General features: G+C 40.1%; 1 protein-coding gene across 22 annotated transcripts in view; it reads left to right on the top strand.

Moving 5' to 3' along the window:
• The window catches only part of NFASC (neurofascin), a 275,421-nt gene that overhangs the window by 147,608 nt on the left and 104,496 nt on the right, over positions 1 to 23,317 (top strand). For 17 of the 22 annotated variants that reach the window (XM_042462334.1, XM_042462336.1, XM_042462350.1 and 14 more), the window contains 3 exons: positions 2,839 to 2,889; positions 18,685 to 18,796; positions 19,754 to 19,938. In XM_042462334.1, the coding sequence (XP_042318268.1) occupies positions 2,839 to 2,889; positions 18,685 to 18,796; positions 19,754 to 19,938 (348 nt within the window). The remainder of the gene's footprint in view (positions 1 to 2,838; positions 2,890 to 18,684; positions 18,797 to 19,753; positions 19,939 to 23,317) is intronic. The other 5 variants (XM_042462352.1, XM_042462341.1, XM_042462357.1 and 2 more) reach the window with 1 other exon arrangement.

The raw sequence follows: 23,317 nt of genomic DNA, 5'->3' as shown, positions 1-23,317 counted from the left end.
CTTGAAAATGACATTTTATCTGCAAATAGCAACTCTGTTTATTACATCTACACTGCAGAAATTGTCTAGGTTGTCATTACTTTAACTGCCATGACTCAGTGCTGTGGAACTCTGGAAATCTAGTTTGTTTTGGCACCCGATCTCTCTGGCAGAGGAGCTGAGCAGATGGGCCTTTGTGCTCACCTGGCCCTGGTACAGACAAGGGTCAGTCCCCATATTGGCACAGGCCAGGCTATTCTGATCCTGGTGATCACCTGGGACAGTCCATAGGTCAGCATGGGAATGGGTAAGTGTTTACACACCCATCCCTGCACCAGCCTGGGACCCACTACTGGCATATGCTCCTTACCTTGCCGCATTGTCACTGGTACTGAGAAGCCCCCCATCACTGCCTCTGATGCTGAAATGGGGCACCTGGCTGCACCCATGTGGTCAGGTGCCCTGTTTCCATGTAACACTAGACAACAGGAGATTTCTCAGTACCAGCGATGGTGTTGCAATGTAAGAAGTGCGGGAAGGCATGTAAACAGCCAGGGTTTGCCACAGTTTCCAGGAAACTGGCAAATGGGGATCCAATTGACCTCAGGTAAAGGCTGCTTAGCCTGGGATCAGGCCAGATCAACCAGAACCTGAACCTGGCCCTGAGGCTTTGGCCTGCATCATCTAAACTGGACAACGTGAGGCTGGGAAACACAGCCCTTTTGGTCTGGGCAGACAACCCTATAAAAGGCTCACAAAACTACAGTTCCAAGAATTCCATAGCATGGAGCAATGGCATTTAAAGTGACGTGAAACTGGATTATTTCTGTAGTGTGAATGCAGCCAGAAATAAAGACAGTGACATTGACAGGAAGAGAAGGAGAAGGAGTTGTATGGATAAAATGCAGTACTGTGGGCTAGAACTTCTACTGGAGATGAAACTGGAGCTACCAATGAAGTTTGGGTTTTTGATTTTGTGTTCCTTTTGGCCTATTATCCACTAATACCAAGTGGAGAAGTTACTTTTACAGAGCACCTTTCTCAGAATGTCTTTCCCAACAATGATCACAGGACTGAGATTTTTAATGTACTGACTACAGTTTTTGTTAAAAAGCAATGTTAGGGTAATAGCATTAATTACTGGATAATCTAAAATATCATTAAAAATGGGCCATTTTTTAAAGTTCTGCCAAAAAATGTCATGATAGATGTTAAACGAAAGAAAAAGGGGAAAGAAGAAGTTGAGCATCATGCTGAAGTCCAGACGCCTGAAGATGGGATGAGGATTTGCATGTACACTTAATTAGATTAAGTGTAAAAGATTTTCCTGTAGTGAAGAAAGATAGCCTTCCAGAAGGATTTTCTGCTACTATTACAGAGAATGATGGTGTCATGGTAAATAACTAATTGTCATTTTCAGTTTCCACCAGGACTATTTTTGCAAGGAAACAATGGCTGATGCCCATCACTCCTATCTTTAGATTGCTTGGAACCACAGATTTTCCCCTCTCCGTTTTTTATTCCTCTCTGATTTTATTTCCATTGTCATCTTTGCTTGTCTTGCTTAACATCCAGCTTAGAGAAAAAGAAAACAAACTCAGACATTTTACCTGGTTTAAACTTTTTTAAAAAGTCTTCCTTCTTCTTATAGTTAACTATTCATCAGTCTCCACAGGCATCAGGAAATTCTGTTCAGGCAAGTGAGTCAGCTACCAAATGAGGAACAGGTCATTCTAACGCTTCTCCAGCAATCCATTTAGTTTCCCTGAGTGACATTAAAAACAGGAGATATGAATAAAGAATTGACAGGAGGTATTATATTTTTCCTAGCCTATGATGCTAGTAGGTTGTGTTTAATAGTTTGACCAGCGTGTGTGTGTGTGTGTGCCTTCTCTTCTATGGTTGGCATGGAAACACAAATTACTATTTTCTTAAGATAGTAACAAATAATGCACATGATGCATTTTTTCTGCAGTCATTTACAATGCTTTTTTGTTATTTTGGGGCTGTTTCTCATTGATCAGCTTGGCTACCTGCAATTTTACAATCTCTTGCCAATTAAGCTAATAATTACCAGGAAAGATGCACACTTTACACAATGAAATTCATTTGATTCTAATATTTTACATTATATGCCCGGCCCCATAACTTCTTTCTTCAGTATAAAAACTGTCACTTGGCTGAGTCTGACCCATCCTTTGTTCTAGGGACATTGTAGCTGGATCCCCCCCCCCGCCCCCCAAAAAAGTATTTGAGCAACCCTAATGAGAAAATAACTGTTATTCTAAAAATGTTGAATATTAACAAATCTGTTGATAATTTCTTGATATTAGTGGTGCAACAAATCTAGTGTTTTTGAAAATGGCTGAGTTGTTTTATTTATGTGTTTGTGTTGTTTTGGGGGGAAATACATAGAACAGAATTGAATTGGTGGGTATAGTAGATTCGCTCTGTACTCCCTCAAGCTGGTTCTGAGGGTCTGAGACACTCTCCAGAGCTGTTCTTCTTGTGGTGTGCTCTAAGTTAATGGGAGTAGTGGAAAGGAATAAAGGCCTGATGTAACCACCACACAACATTGGCTTCAACTAACTATTCTACATTTTTTAGAAATAAGGCAGTCTTCTTTAATTGCTGTCTTTTTTGCTGTGTGTTTTTATGTTTATTTTCAAATTATATTTATGAGTTTTTGGATGTTCTGCGTATGTTCTTGTTCTTTCTTTTCTGCTTCTGTTTTGTTTTTTTTAATTTTCTGCTAAATGTTTTATTTCCCTTTTGTACCCCTCCCTTCCATTGAGCCTTTTGTTACTCAGTGCATGCTTCGTTGCCTTTGGTGCGCTCACGTTCTTTTGTTTATTACAGAGCATCCCCATAATGAAACGTCCTTTCGAAATCACACTGACATATACAGTGGTGAGTCAACACTGACTTCTGGAGAACTTCATGTTCTAACTCTTCTGTACCTAACCTGACTTACTATTGTGTTAACATCACTTGTTGGTCAGTCAGTGAGAACAGCAAGGCAGTTTCATAGACATATAAAACGCTTGTGTACACATATCCTATACATTTCCATCTTAGACCTCATAAAATTGTACTTGTCTAGTCTTCCAAAGTTATGGTGTGTCTCCTTGTAATGGCATAGGTTGCTGGGGATAGTGGTTGAATTAAGGTACTCCAAACAGTTCATCTTTGGGAAGATGCACTTCATTCAAGCAGTTTTGAGCAGATATATATATATATATATATATATAATCAAATGTCAACCTATCTTTCTTGTAGTTTTTTTAATTTATCACACTGTAGTAAGATTATTTAATATAATCATAATCCTTTTACCTGAATAGCATGAATCCTAGCACCACCCAGTGGCCAAGGCAAAACTCTACAAGACTTTATTGAATAATTATAAGTGATGGCTATGTTTGCACTTTACACTAAATTTTGGTTATGTTAGCCATGGTTTATTGCTTTTAATTTTCATGCAGATTGCCAAACAAATCATAGTTCAATCCCTTTTTTCTGCTCCTTTTGTCAGCTCCTAAGTAAAAGTGGGAAACTGTGGAAACAAGCCAGGAACAAATCATGTCTCTGGGTTCAGTGTAACAAAAATCCATAGTCCGTAAGCCAACAACAAACTGTGGTTTCTAATTGTGGTTTGGAGCTGGTTACAAACGTAAACGTTTTCTTTGAAAGGGTGGGTTTCAAAACACCAATAATCCAGAATTGGATGAAACTTACTGTTTTGTGCAAATCTGGCACAATGAGGTCTTCTGCTATAAAGATACAAATATCTGAATGTTGTATCACCCTTTGTCTATTTCAGCATTCATAATGAGGAAATACTGTGATAGATAAAGAGAAAATAATTATAATTCCAAACCTCATAATATGTAGTCCTACTAGGAATGTTCCACATTATATTGAAATGCTTCAGAAGAACCTCTCTTTCTTCCTTTAAACGGAAAGAAAGTCCTCTGTACATACAGAGAGGAGCTTGAATTATAAATTGCATTTCTGTTAGGCCCCCCTGAGGCCTAACCATTCTTCTGTAGTAGCTTAAAAGTGATGTGCAAATGGTGTGATAATGTAAACAATTGTGGGGGAATTTATTTCTTCATATTGGTGAGGAGGGGTTGCAGAAAATCCAAACAAAGTACCATTTCATTCTTGCTAGGGTGTATGATCAGACAATCAAATGCAGGGAATTTTTTATATATTTGAGGTTGTCCTTGCACAATGAATGAAAAATTATATGCATGGCATAGTAGTTTTATTGTACATATACTGCATACACATCATCTCAATGATGAGTTTCAGTTAGAAAAATATCTCACTTTTCTGTAGGCCTCAGACTTTTGTATTTTGGAGATTTTTTTCTTATTTACTATCATTTTTGTATGAGAAGTACAAAATAATAATTTTCTGTAAATGTTCGGGGGAGGGGGGATTATTGGAAATGCATGCCTCTGCTGTGTCAGTATTATCTAGCTGTATTTTTTCAAAACCCAGGGTAACGTGTTCCTTCCAGCACTGTACCGCTATTTTGTAAACTGCTTTGTTTTCTCTAGCTTAGTTTGACTTCTTTTTCCAGTCCTTGGAAACACTGAAGAAGTCAGTTAAAGAAGGAAGACAGAGGGGCTCTACAGATTGGCAGGAATCTGCCCTGGATCAGTGCCGTGGCAACCATGCCACAGCACTGATCCAACCTCCATAGAGCACAAAAAGGAGCCAGAAAAAGGCTCCTTTTTGTGCCCTTGAAGGGGCGCCATAGCTGCTGCTGTGCGGCATGATGACGACCCTTTGGCACTATGTCGTTTGGACGCAGCACCAGAGGTGCATCATCATGGCACACCTCGTGTAAATGGGTGTGCACCAAGATGGCGGCCCACAGGCAGCAATAGGGCTTCAAGCGTGGGGACGCTCAACCTTCACCCCGCTCACAAACCAGCACTTTTCGTCGGTCTGTAAAGGGCCAGAGAAGTACTATGGTTGAAAATCAGTTGGTTTAAATTAAATTAAAATCAGTGCAGTTTAAATAATTACACTGCAATTAAATTTTGTGTGAAAAACACATTTTTCAACTGCAGTTGGCATCCTGTTAGTGATGTATTATGGCATGAATCCAGCTGACAGCATTGTAATCCACTTGTTTTAATCTCTGCCAAAATTGGAATTCTGTTCCAAATGTGCAACAACAAAAATCCTCCCAGACCCACCTTTCAGTGTGGCAGCTGCCCCGTGACCATTTTTGTGTCTGTGCAGTATGAAAGCAGCAAAGATGTGCTCAGTTTTTTTTCCTTTATCTAGACAAATAGCAATAATGTCATCCTCAAGTAGGGATGGAAAGAATATTCAAAAATATTTGGGAAATGATTGAAAAGGTTTTTTGAGTGTCACAAAATCTTGACTTATTAGAATCTTTGCAATTCAGAATTTATTCTGTGTAAAATTTGTGCATGGCTTGCATAGAAAACATTTCCCATGTAGAAAACAGCATTTTCTGCACACAAATTAATGTTTCTACATTGAAATGTTATTTTCCACACAGAAAATATTGCTTCCTACACAGAAAATGCTGTTTTCTGTGTAAATCAAACAAGTGTGAATTTTGCACAAGTTCCAAATTGTGAATAACCTTTGAAATCTGTAATTTTCAAAGCATTTCTCACAGTGGCAACAAAATGGCTGAAATGAATTATTGCTACCTTTGAGAAGAAATGTAAAGATTTACATCCCTATCCTCAGGGATGTCCCAAGAGCCTCCAGGAGCCTCTGTTGCAGTTTATCCAGCTTAAAAATATAGTCGGATGATTCTCTGCTGTTTCCCCCATTCTCCATTGATAGGGGATTTCCATCTTGGGAAGTGATATGCCATTGAAAAGGTGGATGAGATAATTGTACATGGAGACATAGTAATAATAATAATAATAATAATTTGTTTTATTTATATACCGCTATTCCAAAGATCATAGCGGTGAACAGCAAGTAAGCTAATTTGCCCCCAACAGTCTGGGTATTCATTTTAACGACCTCAGAAGGATGCAAGCCTGAGTCGAGCTTGAGCCCTTTTGCTGGTCTTGAACTCGCAACCTTGTGGTTTTGAGTGAATGGCTGCAGTACAGGCATTTAACCACTGCGCCACCAGGGCTCCCTGTGTGCTCCTTGATATAACGCTCAGCCTTTCTTTCCACTGAGATTATTAAAAGGGTTTATTTCTCTTTTAGCTGACCTAGCTAGATGTAGAATGACCAGTTCAGGATACACTTAGTTGGGATATAAAAATGCTAGGTATTCGTTATGTACTGCCAAATAATTATGATTTAAAGTGAGGAATATTTTAGAATTTTAATTTTCCTTGCATCATAAGTGCCACACCAAGCATGAATATGATAGTGTCACAGCAGGGTTGACAAACCCTGCCATGGGAACTCATTAGTGGGGTTACTTTTGAAGCTTTGAAGCAAGATTAATTGAAATCAAGCACTTGTTTTTATAACTTGGTTTTGTAACCTCACACACACACACACACTGCCCAAAGTGCCAGGAGCATACAATGTTCTATGTAAGTGACAATGTGATAAGAAATGCCCCCTTAATTAGAATGGGGGATACCCTTGAGATACTTATAGAAGACAGCTGTTGAAAAGGAAGTCACAAATAAGATTAGATACAGGGAAATCACTACAGTAGTGATCCTTATATAATACAGATCCAAGTGTCCCTACAGTAGGACTAAAAGAGAAAAAGTGTATGTTAGAGTTAGCACATTAATTGAGCCTTAATGAGAATGTTTTTTGTTAGTATTTCATTAACTTCTCTAGCTATAATAATTGTCCAAAAAAGCTTCATTTCTAAGTATATTTCATATGAGAAGAGCCCTGCACGATCAAACTAAAAATCTGTCCAGTCTAGCATCTTGTTTCTTAAAGTGATCAATCAGATACTTTTCCAAAGCCCACAAGAAGCAAGCAGATAAAACCCTCTCCTGTTGTTTGGGAGTACACAGCCTTTAATTCTGAAGGCTGCATATAGCCATTATGGCTGATAGACTGATTTTCTATGACTTTGTCTGTAGATATCCCCTTTAAAGCCACCTAAACTGATGACCATCCTGTTGCAGTGAATTCCAGAAATAGCTTTGTTTTGTCACTGTTGAATCTCATCCAGCCAGTTTCATTGGATGGCCACAAGAAAGAGCTATGTATTGATCAAATGATCCTGTGTAGTGAATTTTATATTTATCCAATTGTATCAAAAATATATGAAGATCCTTAACATCTGATTCAGAAGAGGTGGAAGTGTTTATCCTCAGTATGTATGAATCTGGTTGCAGACTACATAGTGGGGAATGTTGTTGGTGTTGCCTAAGAACTGAAATGTCTGGAACAGTGATACGCAAAGAATGATAGCATGTTGCAAGAAAAGCTGAAGTTGCCTTGAGAATTAAGCCACTTTGATAGACTGATTACTCCATTATTCTGTGTTCAATGGATCATGAGATCCTGCACAATAGTATTGATCCTCTGTTCCTTCTGCCAGTGTTTGCAGACCCATCATGGGAGTAAGGTTGCACGAGTATTCCCTAATGCAGCCTGTGTAACAATTGTCAGGGAATCCTAAGCATCACCATTCCTCAGAAAGCACAGTCCCATCCCTGAACGCTGACTGACTGGGCAAGTGCAAAGATGGCATGTTCCGCATTGTAGGGGGGATGCCTGACCATTGTTAGCCTTATTCAGCCCTCCTGTGTAGAATCAGTACATGAGATAGAAGAGCTGGAATGGGTACAGCAGCTTCACTTTCTTTTTCTTTCCCTGTCACTCTTTACTATGTGGTTGAGTAACAAGCAGCCCATGACCTGCCCTCATTCTCATACTAATGTGAAAAAGCTTCTCCAGGAAATCAGTTCAGGTCTCTGCAAAAGTAACCTGTTCATTCCCTAGCAGCTTACTAAGTAGAGAAGGAGGGGAGGGGGTAATGGGCAGATCTCACCTACTGTTCACTCTTAAACCATCCACTGCTGGCACTAGCCCTACCGACACCAATGTGGCCATGACATATTTTTGTTTTTGTTATATGCCTTCAAGTCAACCATGGCTTATGGTGACCATCTCATTAGATTTTCTTGATAATATTTTTTTGGAGGAGGTTTGCCACTGCCTTCCTCTGAGGCAGGAAAATGTGACTGATCCAGGCTCCCTCACTGGATTTCCATGGCTGAGTGGTGGATTGAATCCTGGTCTCTTGGAGTCCTAGTCCAACAATCAAACCACTATCCCACACTGGCTCACCAGACAGATTATACCAAGGGTATGTGGTCTTTGACAGAAAACAGGAGCTCATTCTTGCCCCATTTCATTGAAAACCTCTAGAGCCTTTTCTCCTCGTATAGGAGAATATAGAACCTAATTTCCCAGGTTTTGAAATCATCTAGAGAACTTGGCTTTCTAGGGAACACATCCATTAGGAAATCATGCCATAGGTTGTAGCCAGTGGATAGCACTACAGTATAATGCAGGGCCATGCTTACTATAAGTTGTGTGCATGCCCAACTGTATAATCCAAGTATCTCCCTCCTAATTTGTACACTGAATGTACCTCTAAGCCTTTTTCTTTACAACCACCTTTTAAATCTAGCCTACTTACTGAAGGATGCTAGCCTACTTGCTGAGACTCAGCTAGATGCCAGGTTCATATTCATCACAGCATGCTGCAAGAGGGTACAGAGTTGCACATTCTGCATAAATCCTTTTAATTGGATTTATAAATTTGTAATGGAAAGAGATTATGCATTACTAAATTTTATATGTTGGTTTAATAAGATATTCACAACCCGCTGAATTATTTTGAGCAAAGTTGTTCTGCAAGAAAGCCTGAAGAATGAAGACAAAAGTGTCAGTAGTATCAAGGACCTGAGTTCCTAATTTAATTTTAATTACGAATTGAGCTGCTAGAGTAGTGGTTCTTAATCTTTTCTTCACCAGGGACCCCCTTTAAATATGTGTTGTTACCATGGATTCCCTCCCGAATTAACTCAAGATTTAAAAGCCATATAATAATAATACCTGCACACTGAACCATGAACAAGTTTGCCATCTGTTAAACCTTCCTTCAGAGGTGCCAAAAGAGGAGGGAAGACTTTTTTCTTAATGTTTCCAGCTAGTTTGTGGCTGGAGTGAATTGAACAGCAATGCACAAGACAAGCAACCCAACCTGTGTTTGCCTTTGCTCCTGCCACATGGTCACTCTAGTGCAGGGATGGGACTGGATAAGCAGCTAAACAACACTGGAGCTGCCAGCCAGCCAGCCTTTGCCCTTCTCTCGTTCTCTCTCTTTTTCATTTTCTCCCTCTCTCCCTCCCCAGAGGAAAGATAGGACACCTAAAACAAAGATCTGAAGTGATACAAGCCCTCCCCCATGCATTCTTCCAAACTCTCTCTTCAAACAGTGAGACCGCCAACAAAATATCTTCATATCTCCAGCCTTAGGTTCTCGCAATTACAGTTCTTTCATGACCCCTCTTCCCCAGCACCACCACCACCACCACCACCTGAATTACTCCTACATGCTGAAATCAAATTTCTAAACATTGTTGCATCTTCCTTCACACTGAAAGGGGGAGAGAAGATATAGAAGAGACCATATAACACCGATCTTAAGATCGCTTCACTGGCTGCCTATCAGTTTCTGGGTGCAGTACAAGGTGTTGGTCATCACCTTTAAAGCCCTAAATGGCTTGAGTCCAACCTGTCTTGGGACTGCCTCCTTCTGTGTAATCCACCCTACGCACTCAGGCCCTCTGGGAGGAATCTGTTGCAACCCATGAAAACTATATTGTCTGCAATTGCCCAGAGGACCTTTTCGGCAACCACTCCCAGATTATGGAATGGCCTGCCGAATGAGATCCATCATATTACCACCTTAAACAGCTTTTAAAAAGTTGTCAAGATGGATCTCTTCTGGCAGGCCTTTCCTGAATAGATAACCGGCCACCAATAAAATCGAGCCCGTTATAACCATGATTTCTGCCACAGTCAATGTCCAACCTGTCTGTTTGTTTGTTTGTTTTTATTTTAAGTATATTTTAAATTGTGAGTTGTTTAATTGTATTTTAAAGGGGGTGGGATATTGGGGTTAGGGATTGTATGTTTTTAACATGTAAGCCACCCCGGTTGTGTTACACAGAGAGGCGGGATATAAATAAGTTTATTATTATTATTATTATTATTATTATTATTATTATTATTAGATGTTTCTTCCTCACCACACCACCCTCACACATGGGATCAGATCACCCTTTTGTGATAGTGCATGCCTACTGAAGCAACATGTTGGGTGTTTGCAAAGTGTTCACATGGACATTTCCACATTGAAGGCTTATTACGGTAGAGAGATTGGAAAGTGGAAGGAAACAAGGGAAAAAACCAGGGGAAGAAGCATCTGATCAAAACACCAAATCTCGAGAAAGTGCCACAATCCTAGAAGTCTGCCTTTACAGTTGAAGAAACACTTCAACTGCCCCTTTTTTCATTCTTCATCAGGAGGGGAAGAGATTGAGATGAGAGAGGGAGGGAGGGGGGAAGAATGAGTTGATGACAAGCAAGCAAAAGATCTGACAGATCTCTTCATCCCTAGTGTTAGTACTTGAGATTTTGGAAGAAAAGATTGGCTCCCCCCTGCCAGCCAAAGCTGCAGCAATTAACTCTGGTTTGCAGGAGATCTGGTGTCCTGGGAGCTTCTTATGCTGTGATCCAAAAATCTGCCTTTAGGATCATTTGTGGAAGAAGCTAGGAACCTTACCCAGAGATGCTGGATTAACACCTTCTATAAAAATTTAATGGGGAAGGATCACAGTTGTTCATGGGGCTACTTTTGGAACAGGAGTGGACTGGGTTTGGGAGCCATTTTAACCTTGGTGAGATAGCACGTGCTTGCTCCTTGCAAAAACCATAAAAATCAGTGTGTCACTGTCTGGCTGTACCCTTACAAGCTTTGAGGAGATTGGTTGGCTGTGTGGGGGTGAGGAGAGAGCCTGACAATTTTAGGTGCAAAATTGCCCTTCTTTAGAAACTTACTTTTACCTAAAAATATTAGACTGAACTATAAAGTCTGCATAAAACTAAATGAAAGTATTTGTAAATATATATAATTTTTTTAAAAAAATAAATAGTTGTTTGGGACCATTAAAAGTTCTGCAGACAGCATTTAAGTAGCCATTTGTGCTCTTAGAGGCATCTGGGTGGAGCCAGTCCACTGTAGCCATTTTCACACCAAAAAAATTGTTGGGTGTGGGGGATTGGGAGGTCTGAAGGGAGGGGTGTAAGGGTTGTTTATGGGTTACAAGCCACACTTTGCCTACCCCCACTTTAGATTATGTAAGCATGTGTTGATTTATTCACTGAATTAGAATTAAGCAGAATCTAAAAGTGTTATTTTAGATGCAGAAGGTGTCTTCTTCTTACAAAAGGGCTTTTCTATATCTCATGTTAGCATCATGCAAGAAAAGGGAAATGTTAGATCCAAAGTGTTGTTCTACTATACTAGCACATTATTTTCTGCAAGTGGAACAACCTGAGAATTGCTGTAACTACTATATGCTTGCACAGGTCTTTGTGAAACATAAGAGAATATCGCACAGGCCCCTGGAACGGGCCTTGTGCGTTACAAAAGGGGCCGGGATGGGGCTGGAACGAGTGGGGGATGCATTTTACCGCACACAAAAGTCCCCATTCCCTTCCCTTCCCCACCCGTCCCACAGGAGGCAATTTTTGAGAACAATTCAGTAACTGTTCTCAAAAATTGCCACCTGTGGGATGGATGGGAAATGGAAGGGAAGGGAACTGAACGGAATGGGGACTTTTGTGTATGGTAAAATGCGCCCTCCATTCGTTCCGCACTCATTCCCGCCCCCTTTCTTTCCGTTCCCAATCCATCCTGGTGTGATAAACTTCAATGTCTACATCTGTTTTCCTTCTGCTTGCTGTATTTTTAATCCTACCCAATATTGTTGTTTTCGTTCATATGTTAATATTCAGAGAATTAAAAGAGTAAGATATCTTGACTGTTCCAACATGCAACATAGTTTTGTTGATACATAGTGTTGTTGACTGCTATCATATTATTAGATTATAACTTGCTATTTACATAAATGCTTCCTTATTAAAGCCTTAACTATCAAGTTCACTTAATATCTCCTGCTTAATGACAGATATTTACCCCAGTTAATACCTTTGTTACATGGCCTTATCAAATTAAATAGTACAGTGGACCTTCCACATTCACTGGGTTTAGGGGCATAAGACCCCATTAAAGTGAAAAAACACAAATAAAAAACACTATTTTTTTACCTGAGAGAACACTTCTGTAGGCATTTGTAGGTCTTTCATTGCAACTCTGTGACCAACATCTTCCAGAAGCTGTCTATAGAATTGCACTGGCTGACCTCCACATGCCTAGAGAAGTGGTATCTCTAGGAATCGGTCCCCCAGTGTGATTTATGTAGACGTTGCCCATAGAGTCAAGCTGGAATGCTTAGATATTCCTAGAGGGAGCATATTAATCATATCCATGAATAATCAAAGCCACAAAAGTCAAAGCCGCAAATATGGTGGTCTGACTGTATACTATAACTCCCCCCCAACACACACACACTCCTGCTGCATTGAATATGTAATGTCTAATCATCATGTGTGTGGTTAATTCATTTCTTCACCAGGATCCTTCTGTTTACCTTTAGAAACTATTTTACTTATTTTCTCTACCAGAGTCTGTGTCATAAGGTTTCCACAATCTTCATATAAGTTTATTGGTTGTCTTGACTTAAATGTTACTTTCTTTGTGTTGTTGTTGCTTTATGGGGGAGATCATTCTCCTGTTCAGTGAAGTGATAGTCCACATCAAGCAGCATGGAATAATTGCTGCATCATTAATATGCTCTGTAACACCATTCAGTCATGCAAATTCTAATGTGATCATCCTACTGAATGAATTTTTAATTAAATACCCAGAGGCTCTTTTGTGTACCACCACTGCTCAGCTGGTACAATACATGTCTCAGTCAGTCTTGGGGAGTGGGTTTTTTTACCATTACAATCTCCTTCTCTGCTTTAAAAATCTCTCTTGGCAGGCTTTAATCTTATTTGTATTGACTTAAATAATAAATACGTTGGGTTTTAATTGTCCACATCAAATTAGTAACTGTGATCTGACAATCCACTTCCATTTCATTTGTAGAAACTGATTGTATACCATATGTATACCAAAGCAAGATTTGCAAAGCAGACTGAATGTTTTTAAGAAATTCGAGGCTCCAGAGGTTGATTACAAATGTTGATTGCTAAAACTTAGCACAATCCATGGAAACATATTCAGTTCCCAAGAAAACATTATGTTGTTTCCTTCTTGCTTTCTCCTTCACTTTGTTCTTTCTTCATGATTGTATAGTTAAGTCTGAAAATCTCAGTTCAGAAGTTGGCTTCCTCTTAGAGACATTTTGGTGTTAGCTATAATTAAACATTCAGGTATACAATGTGGCTTATGTTTTTGTCTATCATATTTTCATAAATTCTATTATAGGAGCTAGCATGGTACAATTTTTTTCAGTGTTGGACAAGCGCTCTGGTAAACCAGGTTTCAAATCAATACTGTACCATGGAAATCTATCAGGGGTTATCTTGGACAAGTCACACTCTCTCAGTCTTAAAGGAAGGCAATGGCAAACTTCCACCAAACAGTTCTTGTAAAGAAACACTGTGATAGGGCCGACCTAATACAGAATTGACTTGAAGGTACATTATAACAGCAGAATAAAAGATTTCATGTTGAATAGCAGTCATATCTTCTCAGTCTTCTCAGAAAAGGCAAAGGGTGCTCAACCTGAGGATAATGGAGCAGAGGACAGGATAGGGGCATTTCGGTACAGAATAAGTAAAGAGATAGTAGAGGAACACCTTATTAATCTAAATGAATTTAAGTCTCCGGGACCAGATGAACTCCATCCAAGGGTATTAAAAGAACTGGCAAATGTAATATCGGAGCCATTGGCATTATCTTTGAAAACTCCTGGAAAACAGGAGAGATCCCAGCAGACTGGCGGAGGGCAAACGTCCCCATCTTCAAAAAGGGGGAAAAAGAGGATCCCAACAATTATCGTCCAGTTAGTCTGACATCAATACCAGGAAAGATTCTGGAGCAGATCATTAAACAGAGAGTCTGTGAACATCTAGAAGGCAATGCCATAATCACAAAAAGTCAACATGGGTTTCAGAGAAACAAGTCATGCCAGACAAACCTGATCTCTTTCTTTGATAAAATTACCAGCTTGGTAGATGAAGGGAATGCTGTGGATATAGTATATCTTGATTTCAGTAAGGCCTTTGACAAAGTTCCCCATGACATTCTTGCAAACAAGCTTGTAAAATGTGGGCTAGACAAAGGAACTGTTAAATGGATCTGTAATTGGTTGACCGGCCGAACCCAATGGGTGCTCAACAATGGCTCCTTTTCATCCTGGAGAAAAGTGACCAGTGGGGTCCCACAGGGCTCTGTCCTGGGCCCAGTGCTATTCAACATCTTTATCAATGACCTGGATGACAGAATTGGAAGCATACTTATCAAATTTGCAGATGATACCAAATTAGGGGGAATAGCTAATACCCCAGAGGACAGGATCAAGATTCAAAATGACCTGAATAGACTAGAAAGCTGGGCCAAAGCTAACAAAATGAAATTCAACACGGAGAAATGTAAGGTATTGCACTTAGGGCGGAAAAATAAAATGCACAGATATAGGATGGGTGACACCTGGCTGAATGAAACTACATGTGAAAGGGATCTAGGAGTCCAAGTAGACCACAAGTTGAACATGAGTGAACAGTGTGATGCGGCAGCTAAAAAGGCCAATGCTATTTTAGGCTGCATCAATAGAAGTATAGTGTCTAGATCAAGAGAAGTAATAGTGCCACTGTATTCTGCTCTGGTCAGGCCCCACCTGGAATATTGTGTCCAGTTCTGGGCGCCACAATTCAGAAAGGACATTGAGAAACTGGAGCGTGTCCAAAGGAGGGCGACAAAAATGGTGAAAGGTCTGGAAACCATGCCTTATGAGGAACGACTTAGAGAGCTGGGGATGTTTAGCCTGGAGAAAAGAAGGTTAAGAGGTGATATGATAGCCCTGTTTAAATATTTGAAAGGATGTCATGTTGAAGAGGGAGCAAGCTTGTTTTCTGCTGCTCCAGAGAACAGGACCCGGAACAATGGATGCAAGCTGCAGGAAAAGAGATTCCACCTGAACATTAGGAGGAACTTCCTGACAGTTAGGGCTGTTCGACAATGGAATGCACTCCCTCGGAGGGTGATAGAGTCTCCTTCCTTGGAGGTCTTTAAACAGAGGCTGGATGGCCATCTGTCAGGGATGCTTTGATTTGGATTTCCTGCATGGCAAGGGGTTGGACTGGATGGCCCTAGTGGTCTCTTCCAACTCTATGATTCTATGATTCTATCTCCAAATCTGCTGTTGAAAACTCATATAGTTTCTGAAGGATTTCTAGCTAACAAAGGAGATTATCACATGAGGGATGTCCCATCACTCTCTCACCATTGTCGCATCCTTCCCACACAATCACGGGAAGGACTTTCATATGTCTTTTGTGCTTATCCCATCTGAGAAGTGTGAATAACAGCAATGGCACCAAATGCTTTCACATGGAGTTACTCCGATTCTGTCAATAACCCATCATTAACCTGTCATTAAAGCAACATTGGCCAGCATTTTGTATTAACAGAATTTCCTGTTATCACAGTGCCACTTAAATGACAGGATTGGTACTGCCAGTGTGAAAGCCTTTTGTTCCAGCTGTCATTCATGCCGGCAAGGACAGAATAAGGATGGGGGAGTGATCCTGTCCCTGTCCCATACTCATGTGATAATCTCCAAACAAACTGCCATTTAAAAAGTCCTAGTCCAAGTATTCCCAAGCATCAGTCAATTAAATGTTTTGGACTTCAACTTCAAAAATCCCGGCCAAGCTTAGTCAAGAGTCACGAATTCTGGGAGCTGCAGTTCAAAACTTCTGGAGGACCAAGTTTGGGAATCACTGTAAAAGCCTATACTGGCATTCTCACTTCTTTGGATCCCTGTCTAAATGAACTACAGATTCAGTTAATGATACACTGAAGATGAGTTTTAAAATTGAGGTTGATCTGTTTTTGTTCATTTGTTGTTCCTTGGAGTTGTAGTGGAGAGGAAAGTGATAAATACTTTTTTATATAAATAAATACTAATTAGAGCATTTATATCCCATCCTTCAACCAAAAAAGGCTCCCAGAGCAGCTTACAAATTGTTAATTTAACAGCTCCCTTCACTCAGGTTTACAGTTTTTTTAAAAAAGGCACAAAACATAAAGAAAAGGGAATGCCTGTAAGGGAGGGGATAAATTTCACCAACTGCTATCTCTATTTTCCTCCCTCAGATACTAGCACAATGGCAATCAGAATATTGAGGGAAGGCCTCTTACCATAAATAAATAAATAAATAAATATCCTTAATTTATTGAGTCTTTGGATGTAATAATTATCCCAATCTGGAGTTGAGGAATGTAGCTACATTCAGAATTATCCGTCTAGTTTGCAGTTTGAGTCTTAACTGTTAAGACAGTTTCATATTGTTAAACCATTTATTTTCAGTGCTACATTCCTAAAATGGATTCCAAAGACATTTTTAATACCCATTTGGGCTGTTACAGATACTTCGTATGATTTCCAATATGCACATGTAACTCTTGGTTATGGAACAGTTTCACTACTAACTGCAGTGTTGGATGTGTAGCTTCATCTACACAAAGACTTCTGTGCCTGGAACTGCTCCATCTACTGAAGGAATGAAGGAAATCCTGTTTGAGATAACTTTTTGCCTTGCTCTTTTTTTCTGTACAATTAAAAGCCTATCCTTAGCATCAACAGACTGAACATTTTCTATATGGTATTTTAGTTCACGACAGTGAAAGAGCAGTGAGGTTTGAGTTCATAATTTTGATTTATATGGAGAGCTGTTGAACATGGTGTCATTACATGCTTAGTGTGAAGCTGGATCTCAAATATATACCCAGTTTGGTTAACCTGAATTGTTGAACTGTTGTTGTATACAATCCAAATGTCTTATTTCTTTAAAAAAAAGGTAAAGCTATTCCCCATTGACAAGTTTGTCAAGTTGTGTCTAACCATAGGGAGCGGTGCTCATTTCTGTTACTAGGCTGAAGAGCCAGCATTGTCAGCAACTACTCTGTGATCATGTGGCAAGCATGATTGCACAGAATGCTGTTTACCTTCCCACTGGAGTGGTGCCTATTTATCTACTTGCATTTGCATGCTTTCGAATTGCTAGGTTGGCAGAAGCTGGGACTAATGATGAGAGATCATCCCATCATGCAGCACCCGCCTCGAACTACCAACCTGCCAATCTTGCAATCAGCAGAGTCAGCATCTTGAGCCACTACATCCCAGTGGTGGATCCTTATTTCTTATTTTTTTTTAAAAAAAACACCATTACTTCTTAGTAAAAAAAAAATTCACAGCTGTGTTAATTTCCTCTCAGCACATTTAAAGCTTTCACTTATGGGAGTTACTTCTTGGTTAATACAATAACCTAAGTTTGCCCAGAAGTAATGAAGCATAGAAAGCAATGGTAAACTAATAGAGGTGCATTCGGCTGGAATCCTAAACATATTTACTAGAGAGTAAACCCTATTGAAAACTAGGAAACATGTTCATGGGTAGCTGTGTTGGCCATATAGCAAAGTACAATAACATTCAAAATCCACAAACCAGTGATACCTTTATACAGACAACCAAAATGCACAAAATACATGATGTAAGCTTTCAAAGCTCCACTGGCTTTTTTATCAGGCAAAGGTGTTTAAAACATCATACAGGAGGGGAAAAATACAAAATGGCTATATTAGCCAGTGGACCAGATTTTCTCAAGGTGTTGTTGTTGTGTTGTTTTGTGAAGGACTATCTATGCAAACAGGCCCCTCGTCCTGGTCATGTGGCCCTGGGGATAAAGCTTTCCAAAGTTCAGCAGATAAAATTTGAATTCCATTAGCAATGCAAAAAGATACTTCCTCTGAGATTCAAGATGTCTCCATTCTTTGTGAGTTCACCGCCCACTTTGTTTGGCAGAAAACATTAACTTTCTCAAGAGAAGCCTCCATGCTTTTCCATTAGGAAATTTTTAGGTGCTGTTTTGGTAAATGTAGTTGAATGAAAGACAGAGAATGTTTAACTTCAAGAAAGGATATGTAGCATCCTTTCATGGACACAAGGGTACAATATGTAAGAAATTAGGAAATCTAGAATTTGATAAATTAAATGCACCCTTTCAAAGTCAACACATATAACTGGTTACAAAAATCAATCTGTTCTCACTGTAAATAGAGTGGTTTGTTTCACATCATTATTTCTTCTATTTCATATCACTTCCTGCCTTTGACTGATTTTTTCCATTTAAGCATTGTATCATTTCAGCATTGTCCACCAACCTTTTTAAAGAGTTCTACGGGTCTTGAGTGTTGGAAAGACATTCCAGTTTATGTCTTGTGAGATGTTTGCATTCTGTCTTTCATTTCCAACAGCTCCATTCCTAATTGCCCTGGTGAGAAGGAGGATTTACAAATGTGTATTTTCTCTTCCTTATGTCCTAATTTCAGCCCGAGGTATCACAGAAAGGCACCCCAGCTTCATGTACCCCATTGGGACCTTAAGCAGTCAGATGGTGCTGAGAGGGGAGGACCTCTTGCTGGAATGCATTGCCTCAGGAGTGTACGTACCACTTGGGATCGAGGGAGCCATGGTGTGTCAATCCTTTCTCTGCCTTGCTCGTCCAAGCTCTGGGCTTCTGAAAGATCGTTTACTTTTCCTGCAGATTTTAAAGGGGGCAAAATGAAAATCAACTACTCTTTCCTCTTGATGACAGGCCTGGTAAATAAAAAGATGCCCCCCTTGGGTATATAAAATAACACAACTCAAATTGGAGGTTTGAGGCTGTGAATTTCAGTGGATCATGACATTACTCATTAATTTCAGTTATGTGATTAAAAGAGCATTTCAGGAGCAGTAGGATGGCAATAGAATGACCCTAATCAGGACAGCTGTTAATATCGCTCACTATACTAGGAGCAGGGAATATTTGACTTGCCAGGTGTGTTTTGGACTATAACTTCCATAAGCAGTGGCTGTGCCTAGACTGGAAATTGTAGAAGGTGATTCAAAACATGTAGAGGCCCTATGGTTTCCCTTTGTTGATTTCTATATCACCAGTTTCTGTCCCTGTACCTGCAATGTTGTTGTGGCCAGTAATGGAACATGTCCACTTTGCATGACCTACAAAGTAACTAATTCTTCAAATTCAATGTTATCTACTCTTGAGTAGTAATGGCTTTCTCAAGAGTTTCAGACCATGTAGCTCTCCAAGTATTCTTATGCTACAGCTCCTAGCATTACTAATAATTAATTATGATTGCTAAGGTTGCTGGGACTTGCAGTTCAACAGCATATAGAGAGCCACCCCTGTTCTCAGATGAAGGTCTTTTACTAAAACAAAGTCTTGTACATATATGCCTCTAACTATTATATTATGGACTCCCATCGCTAAACATATCTTCACCTGTTACTGAAATTATGAAACAGAATTGCAGGGAATTCCTTTATAGTGCACATCTCCTTTTAAAGAATTTTCGTATCAAATTCACACATTCCATTCTCTTTTTTTCCGTATAGCCCAACACCAGACATTGTGTGGCACAAAAAAGGAGGTGATCTCCCAGCAGGCAGGACCAAACTGGAGAACTTCAATAAGGCTCTTCATATTGCCAATGTTTCTGAGGAAGATTCTGGAGAATACTTCTGTTTAGCTTCCAACAAAGTGGGCATTAGCCGCCACACGATCTCGGTGAGAGTGAAGGGTATGTTCTATTTACTATACCATTCTTAACCTTTATATAGCCACTAGCAAATGAAAGACAATTCAAATGGGTTTGGGGAGGACAGGGAAGAGTGTGTGTTTGGAACAGACCAGTCTGAGAATTCTTCTACTATAACAACTGAAGATAAGCAATCTTCTTTTCTATATATCTTGATGGCTAAACTTGTCCTTTGTGGTCTAAGCATGTCGCCTATATATTTTTATTCTGTGTAGTGGAGAGAACATAAAACCTGTCATTACTTGCTTGCTCTCTTGGAACAGTACAAGAAGTCTTTGTCTGCAACTGCAAATAGCCTGAAAATGGCTTGATTGTTTTGAATTTTGGATTGTGTGTGTGTATGGATCTACTGGTGTACATAAGAAATTAATAAATGTGAATCCATTTTATGTCCAATACAAAGGCCACAGATTTCTAATGAATGTGAATCCATTTTATGTCCAATACAAAGGCCACAAATTGCTAATGAATGTGAATCCAATTCATGTCCAATACAAATGCCACAGATTGCTAAAATGACACCTGGATATGCAAATAATAACAACCACATCCCAGATATTTTATATTTTTGTATGCTGAAGCTTAGGGGAAATCAAAGGGCAGTTGAGATGATAATAATAATAGGATTTATTTATATGCCGCCCAATCACTGGGAATCCGGGCGGCTTACAACAGAGGGGATAATAGACGGTTCCCTGCCCTCAGGCTTACAATCTAAAAAGACACGACACAAAAGGAGAAGGGGATGGTGAGGGGGGGAAGGGATCAGGCCCAGCATTCCCTCTGAGGCAATTTATATGTGGAACTGTGACTCATTGGAATAACAACTCATTAATACAAATAGCAGGTAATGTGGTAGAACTGTTCCTGATCTAACTCTAGAACCTTAGATAGACTACAAGTGAGAGATTTCATTACTGAATGCTCTCACAAATAATTAAGAAAAAAGACTTGCACATCTGGCATGCAGAAATCTAGATGTCAAGGAAAAGGGCTATATCATTGTTTTGTCCTCGCCATGTAATTCCCTAAAGAAGCATTCATATTTAACATATTCCTGCATCAGTAGGAAGTACACCTATTACATGCCATATCCAGTAATTAAAGCATATTTCCTTGCACCAGATTTACCAAATTTGTGCTTGTAAAACATAAAACTATGTTGCATGTTCATATTAAAAAAAGAACTATCTTCAGAAAAAATGTAAGGGATCTCTTACGTGTAAGGATACAAGAAATCTCCTTTTGCTCTTGTCTGTTCAGCTGCTGCCAGGAGTGTGAATCCTGCCCTCTCTTCTCAAAGGAGAATTCTAATTATTTCATATATTCCAGCTGTAATACCACCTCTTGACACTCAGCAATTATTACTCACAACATTCCCTTTATTCCACTTTGGTCTAGTGCTACTGGATGCCTGTAGGGCAAATTTAAGTTGTTGGTTATTATATCAAACTTGCCTTTTCTTTTTCCATATTCATGTTTGAGGGGACCTTTGGCAAAGTATCCAATCATTGGTTTCCTCCTTATCAGGAATAATCTAGCCATGAATTTAGGTGGAAGTGGCAATAGTAGATGCTCATTTAGATTTTCCATTGTACAGCGAGAACCTAATCTAATGTTGTTGTGGGACATTGTGGATAATTTATATGGCTGCTTACTGTTGCTATATACCAAGAAGCAAGGGAAGGCAATATGGTCAATGGGCCCTACTGCTCAGAGGTGTCAAGTGTGTATTCTGAGCCTTGTTTGGTCTCAGCACATCTAGAAATCAGCAGCCCTAAGCAAAATATTATTTACATCCTCTCTGGAGCCCATGCATAGTTATTCAAGAGAAAAAATAGATTGTGTGGCACACAGAACAGAACACTATCACTATCTAGACTAAAAAATTCTCTCTGAACTTGGCTACCATGATGCATGGGTCCTAAGAGTCTGGAGGTCATGCCAAAGCCACACTCCATTCCTAAGCACTGGAGTGCAGCTTTGGTGCAGCTTCTGGATTCTTAGGATACATGCATCATTTAAATAGCATACCTCCAAAGAGACCCGAAGCAGCTATATTTTGGCAGTCTGTAACAGCCTTTGTCTCCTTTATAAAAGCAGTTTGATTCTGCTAGAAATTTGAGGCTCCTAGAGTAGGAGAAGTTCAGGTCAGACTGAAAGGTTTTTTTAAAAAATGCTTTAATACCCCATGCTTTCTTGTATATATTTATGTTGGTCATATTCAGGTGTGATTCATTGTGCATCAGGTGTGATTCATTCTGCAAAATTAGAACCAAATTTGAAAATACATCTGTTTAATGTCACTTCTATTTGTTAATATACTTATGATATTTTATTGGCCTGTTTCGTTGCTGCCTTTTTTGGGGAAGGTGATCGAGAGAGCGGTTGCTTTCCAGCTTCAAGCGATCTTGGACGAAACGGATTTTCTAGACCCATTTCAAACTGGCTTCCGGGCAGGCTATGGAGTTGAGACTGCCATGGTCGCCTTAGTCGATGATCTCCGTCTGGGCATGGACAGGGGTAGCGTGTCCCTGTTAGTGCTTTTAGACATCTCAGCGGCTTTCGATACCATCGACTGTGGTATCCTTCTGGAACGCCTGAGAGAGTTGGGAATTGTGGGCACTGCGCTTCAGTGGTTCCGTTCCTACCTCTCGGGTAGATTCCAGATAGTGCAGCTGGGGGACTGTCGTTCCGATAAGAGGGAACTAACATCTGGTGTCCCTCAAGGAGCGATTTTGTCTCCCATGCTATTTAACATTTGCATGAAACCGCTGGGCGAGATCATCTGGAGACACAGGGCGCGGTGTTATCAGTATGTTGATGACACCCAAATATGTTTCTCTGTGCCTCCAACTGATGCAGTAACTAGGGATGGCATCTCTCCTCTAAATGCCTGTCTGGAGTTGGTAATGGGCTGGATGAGGGAAAACAGGCTGAATCCAGAGAAAACGGAAGTACTCGTGATTGGTTCCCCTGGCCCGGGGAAGGAAATTTGACCACCTGTCCTGAATGGGGTCACGCTTCCCCTGAAGGACTCAGTTCGCAGTCTGGGGGTGCTTCTGGACTCGTCGCTCCGCCTGACATCTCAGGTGGATGCGACGGTCAGAGGCGTCTGTTACCAGCTTCGGCTGATATGCCAGCTGCGACCCTACCTGGGCTGGAGGGACCTTGAAATGGTTGTACATGCTCTGGTAACCTCTCGGTTGGATTTCTGTAATGCGCTCTACATGGGGCAACCCTTGTACCAAACCCGGAAGCTTCAGTTAGTACAGAATATGGCAGCAAGGTTGGTTACTGGATGCCCCAGGACTAACCATTTAACACCTATTTTACAAGATCTACATTGCTGCCTATTCGC

Source organism: Sceloporus undulatus, chromosome 4 (assembly GCF_019175285.1).
Source record: "Sceloporus undulatus isolate JIND9_A2432 ecotype Alabama chromosome 4, SceUnd_v1.1, whole genome shotgun sequence".
Lineage (NCBI taxonomy): Eukaryota > Metazoa > Chordata > Lepidosauria > Squamata > Phrynosomatidae > Sceloporus > Sceloporus undulatus.
This window is presented reverse-complemented; position numbering and strand designations above follow the sequence as displayed.